Source organism: Rhinolophus ferrumequinum, chromosome 23 (assembly GCF_004115265.2).
Source record: "Rhinolophus ferrumequinum isolate MPI-CBG mRhiFer1 chromosome 23, mRhiFer1_v1.p, whole genome shotgun sequence".
In the NCBI taxonomy this organism is placed as follows: Eukaryota; Metazoa; Chordata; class Mammalia; order Chiroptera; family Rhinolophidae; genus Rhinolophus; species Rhinolophus ferrumequinum.
The window spans coordinates 4357209-4368570 of record NC_046306.1 but is presented as its reverse complement, the minus strand read 5'-3'; the positions used below and the strand labels follow the sequence as shown (position 1 = coordinate 4368570).

The 11362-nt window shown below is 50.7% G+C and overlaps 1 protein-coding gene across 1 annotated transcript; it reads left to right on the top strand.

Moving 5' to 3' along the window:
- The first annotated feature begins 3142 nt into the window (after positions 1-3142).
- Positions 3143-8350, top strand: PCK1 (phosphoenolpyruvate carboxykinase 1). The gene is made up of 10 exons (XM_033095120.1): positions 3143-3293; positions 3469-3725; positions 4219-4400; positions 4845-5048; positions 5175-5362; positions 5725-5887; positions 6346-6570; positions 6664-6795; positions 7171-7266; positions 7522-8350. The coding sequence occupies exons 1-10, from the start codon at positions 3159-3161 to the stop codon at positions 7974-7976; spliced, it is 2037 nt and encodes a 678-aa protein (XP_032951011.1). The 5' UTR covers positions 3143-3158; the 3' UTR covers positions 7977-8350.
- The last annotated feature ends 3012 nt before the right edge of the window (positions 8351-11362 follow it).

Genomic DNA, 11362 nt, shown 5'->3' with positions numbered 1-11362 from the left:
AACTCACATAACATAAAATTAACCATTGTACAGTGTATAATTCAGTGGCGTTGAGCACATTCGTGGTGTTAGGCAACCACCACCTCTATCTAGTTCCAGAAGAGTTTATCACCCCCAAAGGAGACCTCCCTACCCATTAAGCTAGATTAACACAATCTGTTAAGGACCCTGTCCCTTATATAATTCTGTGGCTCCACAACAGGAAATCAACGCGTTCAATTCTGTACAAATACCCTCCAGACGGTAAAGGCATTAAAGATTACCCCATAAATGTAGAACATCTAAATATTTGTCCCTAACAAACACAATGGGGGTGGATGACCATCACTGCCAGGACGGATGATTCCATGGCTGGCCACTGCACAGCTCAGGAGCGTTGGAAACTTCCACGGCTGGGCCAGTCGGGTTCCCCTGGAGTCACCTCCCTGGCAGTGGAGACTCAGTTGATTTGATTTGCGCACATGCCTTTGGCTCCTGGACAAGATGTGGCATTTACATTGTTAGCTTCTTATCACCTTCTGGAAAACCACTGTCCCTTTTCTCTTTACTGGGAAAAGGTTATGCTTTCTTATGAATTCAGATTCCTGAACGGAGGGGCATTTTTGTGGTCGCCCCGTGGGTGGAATGAGCCGATCCCATCACCCTTAGTGCAGTGGGGTGGGGGTAAGGGGTCATGAGCTTATAGTTAGGAGCCTTAGCTTGGAGCTTGGGGGAATAGCCTATTGGCTCTCCCTGGGGCTCAGCTATGTCACCTCTCCAATGGAAGAGTCGGCTGTGATTGGTGGATTTCCAGCGTTTTCAGGCTGTGAAATCCCTTGTTCAAAGATCCAGTAAAAACCACAAGTAAAGTCAGATGGGCTGTGGGGGAGGCGGGCTTGGAGCACGTCTCACTCAGCCTTCCCCCCACTCCGTGAGGAGGCTCATTGGGGTCCCCCAGGCTCTAGACCACAGTGTGGAAACCACCGATCTAAACTCTACAGGAACTCCAAGCACTGGTGGTGATGGTCTTTGAACCTTCTGTTCACCATCTGTGAATTTCTGCTTTTTTAATTGGCTTTCAGGAACCCAAGAAATGTTCATGTGTGTCACCATCAAACTGTCCTCAGAATCCTCTGTGAGACCTCTTCCAGGTTCAGGGCTTTGTTTCCCACTGCTCACCTGAAGGGCAGCTGTTCCCCACCTCTTCGCCTCACCTGCTCGCACCTTTTGAGTCTCGGCAGGCCCCACCCGTGTGTTCAGGCTGCTTTCCTGACTGCTCCATTCTTCGGTAATTAGAAGATTTCAAGAAGGGCGGCGGTGACTCGCAGCTCCTACGTTTTAATTGAACTAGCTGTTTCTGTCCTGGAGGACTCAGAACAGACACACCTTGAATTTATGGGTAATGTTTAGAACTGCAAAACAGTTCCCATTTCTCATTTTTGTTTTCTACCTATGTGCTCTCCGAGGGAATCAAACCTATTGCAGTTTTATCAGCAAAATGGGCATCTCGACCTGTTTGGTGAGCTGCGCCACGCTCGTATAAATGTGTGTCTTGCATCTTCATGGTCATGCATTGGAATGGCTCGTTTCACTGACATCAGATGCTAAGAAAGGCCCTCAGTACCTAAGCATTACATCGTGGTTGAATTCAGACGGGACACGAACTTGTGTGTGGCTATAGTGCCACTAATAATGAATTCTAGTGCCCTAAATGGGAGATAATTTTAAACTAAACAAAACATGTTGTATTTATACTGAAAGCTTCAATTGGTTGAATAAAAACCTGAATAAATGAGACATAGCAGTGGGTTGATGGTTTTGCTGCAAGTTGATGACGTGTGCACCTAACGTAACGTTGCAATTGGAAAGAAGCTCTACAGGACAGTTCTCTAAATACTCTTGGCTTGAGGTCGCCATTCCTAATGTCTTCTACTTGCCTCAGCTCCTTACAGACATAGTGACAGAATTACATCAGCGCACACCCCGTGGGGAGCTGGGCAAGTCCCTACCCAACCTCATTGGAGGGAGGGGGCTCCCCCTGAGCCATCTGGCTGGCTGTTGAAGTCGGGGCCTGGCCCCCTTCTCCTGACTTCTCACCCGGTGTTCTCAACGCACCAGCAACAGCTCCATGGTTCATTAACTTGGACTGAAGCTCTGATGGCTTGCAAAGCAGATTCTTTTTTTTTTAGCGCTGTTATAAAGGTCTCATTGCTCAAGTGTAATCTAGCAAAACCGCCAAGCCCCCTCTATTCCCCAGATGCTCAGACTTGCAAGGGCAACAAAAAGGGATAGTCGATTCTAGGAGTAACTGCACCCAGCCAGAACCACTTGGAGAATACATGGAAGGTTCCAGAAAAGGCACTGGCACCTCACAAGGGACAGTCTGGTGTGGTGCTCCAGAGCCCAGCTCACTCATGCTCTAATTCTCCCTCTGCTGCCCACCACCCGGGGAGCTGGGAGTAGCCACTCAGCTTCTCCACGCCTCAGTTTCCTTGTCTGTGCTCCTCATGGGCTCCGCCTCAGAAGGTGGTAATGAGTTAGTTGATACAAAGCACTTAGAACAATGCTCGCCACTTACTCATTCAGCACCTATTATGTGCCAGGAACTGTACCTACAAAAGTAAGCAAAACAGGCAGAAATTCCAGCCCTCATAATTGGGGTGGGAGTGGGGACTCACAGTGGACACTCAATAAGGTTATTAGCTCCCAGTTAGGTCAGACCTTTGTCAATAAGTCACCTGTTCGCCAGCATTTGGGCACATTCTTCCCATGGGCCTTTGACACTTTGAGGTGACACTTCACCACCATGGTGTCCTGCCAACCAGCAGCCATCGGTACACATAGTGTGCTGCCAACAACACTTGTCCAGGAGGTGGTCCCATCAGCCTGTGCGCGATCCCTCCCGCCTGTCAACGGAAGGGCCATGTGTTTTGCATCAGCAGTGAACTGGGTCAAAGTTTAGTCAATCAAAAGTTGTGTGAGGACTTGCTATGGCTGGTCCAGGGGTTGGAGGCCTCCCAGAATTTACCCACGACTAGCTGTTCAATGATTATCTCCCTGGGGTTTATTGTGCTGAGCTGGCCAAAGTATAACTGACTGTGGCTGTGATCCAAAGACCTGCCCCTGACGTCAGAGACGAGCCTCCTGGGTGGGGCGCGGGGGCAGGACCTTTCTCGTCCATGGGATTTAAAGCCAGAAGGTTCTGCCACCAAACACCAGGCACGGCCTTCCCACTGGGAAAGGACAGTCACCAGAGGGAAGAGTCCGAAAGGAAGGCTTGGATCTCTCACCGAGAGCATCCAGAGAGAAGAACGGTAGGTAGAGCTTTTGAATTTGCCTTTCTAACAATGACAGAGATCACACAAACTCACTTTCTTTTTCTCCTTAGAGCCACAACTGTCTGGGGGTGTGCCACCCAAACAAAGCACATCGAGTTTGTTGGCAGGCACCTGCTGTTTTTGTTCAGGAAGCCTGTGCTTTCTATTTCAGGGAACCTTGGATCCTCAACGCCACCCTACAGAAATGCCTCCTCAGCTGCAAAACGGCCTCAACTTCTCCGCCAAAGTCATCCAGGGAACCCTGGATAGCCTGCCGGCGGCCGTGAGAGAGTTTGTAGAGCACAATGTCAAGTTGTGCCAGCCTGACCACATCCACATCTGCGATGGGTCCGAGCAGGAGAACCGGAAGCTGCTGGACCAAATGGAGGAACAGGGGACCATCAAGAGGCTGAAGAAATATGACAACTGGTGAGTGCAGCCTCCAACCCCAGCTTCCGTGCCTCCCCTTTGCCAACATGGTGTTGGTGGAAAGAGGTGGCGAAGACCTCTCAGTGGTGGGGTTTTGCAGACTTTTGAAAACCTTAATAAAATGGTCAGAGCCATATAGACTTTAATGTAATGACATTCGTAGAGCCCAAGTTTTCACTGAGAGGCACGACAAATGCTCTTTGCAAACTAGACCCCTGGTAAGAATGAAAGTCAGACAATCCCTGTCCTCAAAGACTAGCTCACCGTCTAGTGAATGTCTCCTTGACTGTGTCCCAGCTGGTGTGGCTGTCCACACCTATAGAATATCACCAGTGCGCTTGGCACCTGCTAAGTGTGGGAAGGATGTGATAAAGAACGCACCGGTCCATTCCTAAATGGTGGTCAACTAGGAGATAGACCCAGGACACAGATGCAGCGCAGAGTCACAGCACTTGCCTCTCCAATCCCACCCGTGTGTCTTTGATCTTTACAGCTGGTTGGCTCTCACTGACCCCAGGGATGTGGCCAGAATTGAAAGCAAGACGGTCATCATTACCCAAGAGCAAAGAGATACGGTGCCCATCCCCAAAAGTGGCCAAAGCCAACTGGGTCGCTGGATGTCTGAGGAGGACTTCGAGAAAGCGTTCAATGCCCGATTTCCAGGGTGCATGAAAGGTAAATAAAACATGTATTTGATTGGGCAAAATATCAACAAGCCTTTTACGATGATGTCTAGCCTGATGGTAATTGTAACAGTAATGGGAACTCTCATGGCCTCAGAGATCTTTAAATTCTGGATGTGAAATTGGCAATGTATTGGAAATGTACATCTCGGTTTGGATTTTACAGATTGTCTTAGAGGAACATGAAAACTATTCCTACACATGTGGCTATAAGACCGATTGGTGGAACCCAATTGCACATTTCCGAAAACCCCTTCATTTTGGGGTTCCGTTCCCTTTCCAGTGGACTCTTGTAAATCAGGGGGCTGCTGGCAAGTAGAGCATGATGTCGTCAGAGGGGCCCATGAGAATGGGTCCACCTGGGAAAACAATGTTGGTCGTGTGTGAGTCCAAGGTCGTTTCTCACCAGTTGCCCCTCCCCTGGCTGACCCCACAGGTCGCACCATGTACGTCATCCCATTCAGCATGGGACCCCTGGGCTCGCCTCTGTCCAAGATTGGCATCGAGCTGTCAGATTCGCCCTACGTGGTGGCCAGCATGCGTATCATGACAAGAATGGGCACTCCGGTCCTGGAAGCTCTGGGGGACGGGGAATTCATCAGGTGCCTCCATTCCGTGGGGTGCCCTCTGCCTTTAAAAAGTAAGCACGCTTTTTCCAAAATCGAAAGCGAGAAGTTTTCAAAGTAAGCTTAGGCTTAAATCCCGGGGATCCCCGGCAGGGGTCGTGCCACGCTAACGCTAACGTGGGATGTGTCCTTTTGTGCAGAGCCTTTGGTTAACAACTGGGCCTGTAACCCAGAGCTGACGCTCATCGCCCACCTGCCCGACCGCAGAGAAATCATCTCCTTCGGGAGTGGGTACGGCGGGAACTCGCTCCTCGGGAAGAAGTGCTTTGCCCTCAGGATTGCCAGCCGGCTGGCCAAGGAGGAGGGGTGGCTGGCAGAGCACATGCTGGTAAGATGCAGGAATTCGGAGTGTGCGCGGTGGAGGGCTGCGGGCTGGGGCGGAGTGCTGGCAAATACAGAGCGCGTTACAGTTCGCCTTAGGCCAGACCCAACGTGCCCCCAGGACAGACTTGGAAATGCCATCAATAATTATTAGCACGCTGTGGATGCCCCGTGTCAAGGATTTTAAACACAGCCAGACCAATAGAGAGCCTTTGGACGTTAGCCTTCAAAATATTTGTTTTGATACCTGAAGAAATAGATGTGGGGGACCCACCTTTTGGGGGCTTCCAGGAACACTTCTAGGCTGAAGTCCTGGCCGCTGGGAAAGAAAGGCAGGAAGAGTTTAAGGAGGAATCTTGTGTCCTACAGATTCTGGGCATCACCAACCCCGAGGGCCAGAAGAAATACTTCGCGGCAGCGTTCCCCAGCGCCTGCGGGAAGACCAACCTGGCTATGATGAACCCCACCCTCCCAGGGTGGAAGATAGAGTGTGTGGGGGACGACATCGCCTGGATGAAATTTGACCAACAAGGTGACTCTTTTAGGCCCAACTGTTGCTGATAATCACGGGACCTAAGTGAACTTCCTGCTTTCAAAACATGCCCAGTTCTCCCAGATCCACACTGTTGGGATTTTTAATCCAGTTATTTCAGATCTTGCAAAGTCTTAGAAATATGTATTCTATATAATAAGCATTCTTTCATTTCGTATCAAATCTGGACTGAAACGGGGCCCCGTGTGGCTGGCTGTTTGTTTACCTAATAAATTTGTTCAAGTAGTGTTGGTGGGAAACTGATGCGGAAGAAAGAGCTGTAAATATAATCGTGGGAAGAGAAAAGAGAAATATATCCTAAGGAGGAGAGAAAAAAACCCCAAAGAAACCAAAATGATGTGAGAATTTGGAACCACAGTGAGCCTGGCAAGATATCAGAGTATATGTTATGCTTCGATCAGTGTTCACATCTAGTTCTTTGGCTGAAAATTTTCCAGGTAACTTAAGGGCTATCAACCCAGAAAATGGATTTTTTGGTGTCGCCCCTGGGACCTCGGTGAAGACAAACCCCAATGCCATCAAGACCATCCAGAAGAACACCATCTTCACCAACGTGGCTGAGACCAGTGATGGGGGCGTCTACTGGGAAGGCATCGACCAGCCGCTGGCCTCGGGCATCACGCTCACTTCCTGGAAGAACAAGGAGTGGACCCCCGAGGATGGTACGCCCCCTCTGAGGGCCCCGGTGCTCCAGCTGGTGGGGCTGCATGTTTGCGCCAGACGCTAAGGGGCCTCTCCTCTTTTGCTGTTTGCAGGGGAACCGTGTGCCCACCCGAACTCGCGGTTCTGCACTCCTGCCAGCCAGTGCCCCATCATCGACCCCGCCTGGGAGGCCCCCGAGGGGGTGCCCATAGAAGGCATCATCTTCGGAGGGCGCCGGCCTGCGGGTGAGGCGCTCCTTCATCCAGGCTGGGGGGAGGCGGGCATGAAATCGCGCCTTTCCTGTCATCTCGGCAGAGGCTGCCACAGAGCCCAAGCCTCCTTTCCAAACATCCAGGATAATTAGCAAGCTCAAATGTAGGACCGCCTCGAGCCTCTGTGGGCCCTGGATCTCACATAGCTTTATCCATTTTCCTTTTGGCTGTGTGGCCACGGTGGTGGACCTTTGACAGTTTTCTGCCCTGGAGCTTTGGGAATGAAAAATTAGCGGAATGAGAAAGATGCTATTCTGCCGTGTCTTTCCATTTTTGTGAGATGACATCACCAGCCAAAGGGTCTGAGTGTCCAAGCTTTTAAGGGACATTTCTTTTTTCCTGCTAAAGGTGTCCCTCTCGTCTACGAAGCGCTCAGCTGGCAGCATGGAGTGTTTGTGGGGGCGGCCATGAGATCGGAGGCCACGGCGGCTGCCGAACACAAAGGTAAATTGAAGTCTAGATCTGAAACCACAGGAGCGGTGACCGGTGCTCTCTGTCACTCTGTCTCTGGGTCTCTCTCTGTCTCTATATCTCTCTGTCGTTCTCTCTGTCTGTCTCTGTCTCTCTATCTCTCTCACTCTGCCTGTGTAGAGAGAAAGAGGAAACCAAGCAGGCTTATGTCAACACTAACTGCACTAATGGTGTCCTGTGAGGGCGTCATTTACCAACCGAGTCCCCCTTCCCCCCCTCTGTTACCAGGCAAAGTCATCATGCATGACCCCTTTGCCATGCGGCCTTTCTTTGGCTACAACTTCGGCAAATACCTGGCCCACTGGCTCAGCATGGCCCAGCGCCCGGCGGCCAAGCTGCCCAAGATCTTCCATGTCAACTGGTTCCGGAAGGACAAGGAAGGCAAATTCCTGTGGCCCGGGTTTGGAGAGAACTCCAGGGTGCTGGAGTGGATGTTCAACCGGGTCAATGGGAAAGGCAGCGCCAAGCTCACGGCCATCGGCTACATCCCTGAGGAGGGGGCCCTGAATCTGAAAGACCTGGGGCACGTCAACATGAAGGAGCTCTTTGATATCTCCAAGGAGTTCTGGGAAAAGGAGGTGGAGGACATCCAGACGTACCTGGAGGAGCAAGTGAACTCCGACCTGCCCTACGAAATCGAGAGAGAGCTCTTGGCTCTGAAGCAGAGAGTCAGCCAGATGTAATCAGGCCCGGAGCTTCACCCTTAAAATCACCCCGTTTCTGATCTGTGTCGATGCACTTACTGGGAGCAAGAGAGAGTAGAAGTTTCCTGAACTGACACCACCTGCAGCCCCACGACGACCACACCCTTGAGCAGATCTGAACGACACACTTTAATTGTTAGATAAGACCCCAGAGTACAGGCTAGTAACTAACAAGATTAGGAGGGGAAATCGCAGTATGTCTCCAAAATTCACGATCCAGTGCACATGTATTCAATCTTAAGGACACTCAGGCATTTAGTCTTTTTGTTTTTTTCACTTTAGCTATATCAGTTAGCTGGAATGCACAGAAAAAGTACTTGAGCTGTATATATGAGTATGTGTGTGTGTGTGTGTGTGTGTGTGTGTGTGTGTGTGTGGTGTATTTGTGCACATGTGTTTATGTACTATTATCTAAAATATATTTAATAGCTTTGGAAAAATCTTGGGCAAGATTACTTACTAGTCATTGCTAGAAAGAAATGTTGCGTTATTATTAATATGTGTGTTTAAATTATTTTTGTATACCACTGTTCCTCACCTTTACATAATTTCAATTTTTTCCCCTTAACACTTCTTGTAAAATTACAAAATAAACTTTTATAGAAAAGATGGGTTTGTTTGCTTTTCTTTTTTTTGATCCACCAAGAAGAGAGGACCGTTGATGAAACACCTTGTGATTCGAATGCCATACGAAGCATGTGGGGACATCAGGATGACCCTTAAGGAGGTGTGATTTGGGGGGTGCAGAAAGTAGAAAGGCGTCTGACTGGGAGGTGTGGGCACAGAATGTTACCAAGAGGTGACGTGGCATCACTTTGTCGATTTTCTGAATTAGCCACTAGTGGGCGTACAGAAGTCTCTAGTTAGTGTTCTATACTAATTCTGCAAACCTCTAAAGGTGGGTCTTCTGTAACTGGAACAGGAGACTTTAAACTGTGCATTTTGACAATTTCAGTCTGGGGGCTTGGCCCTCCGTTGGGATTATATTGTAGTCAGTGTCACAGGCTTTTGTCAATAACCTCTTTTTCAAGCAATGCGTTTCTCAGTATCATCCACAGGGGAGGAGAGTAGAGAGAAAAGTACCCTTTAGAAGGAACAGCCGAGGGGATCTCCATGGCCCGAGCGTTAACTGGGTGTCTTCTGCATGTCACTTCAGGTCTGTGGGCGGCTCCTGGTATCGGCTTCAAGCCCTCACCTGGTCCCTCGACTCCCAGCAGTTATCGGGTGTTGGGAAACCGTCCAGACAAGCCATAAACTTGACGGGGCACATTCATTCTGTAGATAAGCATGAATTCCTCAGGAGGTTTTCTTTTCTGGGCCCAGGCCATTCTAATGGCTCCACCCCTCACCACAGGCCAGCTGGAGACCTGTTCTCACGTTCATCATGACACCTCAGCTTTCCTTTCACAACTGCTCATCCCCCTAAACTCCTCTGCACCCTGCAACAGCTCCGTGTGGAAGATGAAGCTGAGATCACTCCACTCTTATCGATGGGGAAACTGAGGCCAGGAGTGCCCGACGGGGCTGGGAAATAGCAGCCAGAATTTTCTTTCCCTTTAAGGAACTGAGAGCTGCCCTGGCTCTCCTCACCAAGTGTCCTGTTCTAATAGCAAGACCGCTGAGCTGGAAAAGCTGTTGAATGGAATTCAGTGCTATCGGCTGTGTTCATTTAAATCAGTGGCTTTCAAACTGGTTCCTTCTTTTCTCTGCAGAACACTTGGTTGGCATGGACTCTGACACAGAAACTGAATGTCTAAGGGAGACAAATCAGGAGGCCGCCAGCCTGAGGCCTGGGCGGGGGCCGTGCGGGACCCAGGCCAGCTGCCTTCCGTTTCTCCATACCCTGGTGGACTTAGAGGCACTTCCTTGGAGCCCTGAGAGGGGCTTCCAGGACAGAGTTCAGGCATCATTTTTAAAATACATGCTCCGGGCCTGGTGTCCTACTCTAGGTCCGCAGCAAGTTTTACCCCTTTGCAGGCAAAGCCGGCCATCTCGGAATTCCTTACAATCCTACACAACAGCTCCCTTCCCCCCATAGACTTGCAACTGACCATGTTGCCACCAGACCCTGGAAGCCTTGGGGACAGACAGCCTTGAGGAGGTGCCTTAAACAGAATAAGAGTTTTCAGGGGACCAAAAAGACTCAACACTTGCCATTGGCTCCTGCCTCAGTTTCCCCAAACTGTGCCAGCTGAGTGTTCTGTCCACCTCCAAGTACAGGTTTCTGTTCTGGGACCTGTGGCTGTAATAATCAGGACTCCACCACGTTCTCTTGTGGTACTGGTGTGCAAGAAGCCACGCGGAGGACCTCGGAGGGTGAGTGACTCGTTGTTTGGGGAATGCAAACCCAGTGTGCTGATTCCCGGTCGTCCCTACCCATGTGGCCCCAAACCAACACTGGGACTGACGTCTTTGATTAGAATCAAACGTAGGAGCTGCCCCTGACCTCCATGCTGGCGTCTGGGTTAAAGACCAGAACACAGTAGGTACACAACAAATATTGAACCTGTCAACATCCCTGTCCCTATGCTCACGGGAGGTGGCAGGGGAGTTGGGGGGAGCGTGGCAGGCGGGGCAGGGCTGGGATGGTGGGCCCTGAACTTGGGAGTCAGGGGTTGCAAGGTCCCTCGCTCCTCGGGCCCACCCTAACCCGTGCCACATGGGTGTTCCTTCCAGAGCCTTAAGACCACAGGGCGTGGGCCTGCTCCCCTGCAGAGGGCCCTGAGCCAGAGCTGTGACCTCTGCTTTGCCACTGCTGTTAGCAGTCGCAGTAACAGGGCACCAGGTAAGGTCATCTGTGGCAAAGGGCTAACATGTGCTTCCTCTCTCCTGCCCCTCCCTTTCCCAGGGGGTAGTAAACACTGGCGACCTTGGACATGTTCCAGCTCTGTCTCTGGCCAGCAGTGTCACCTGAATTGACACTCTCATCTGTGCCATGGGGTAATACTAGCCCTGCTGGGGTCCAATGATGAAATTAAATAGCCCAGCTCAGCATACACCCTGGGGTACAGAGGGTCTGGATGTGAACCACCACTCTTCTTCTTCCTAGCAGTGGTGAATCCTTAGGCGATTGCATAAACTCTGAGCCTCAGTTTCCCCAGCTGTAAGATGGGCATAATAACTGTACCTTCTCAGGAGGGCTGTTGAAAAGATCAAGGGAGATGATGCAGGTAAGGGACCAGGCACACAGCAGGGCCAGTGAGGGCAGCTTTTCTCATTTATTTTGTTCCGGGCTTCAGTGTAGCTGTGCTGGTGCAACATCAGGGGCAGGGACCCCTCCGCTTCCCACAGTGACGAACCCTGACTCAGGAGAGGAAACCTGCCTGGCGCAGCCTCCCCTGAGTCCCATCCCCACTGCCAACTTC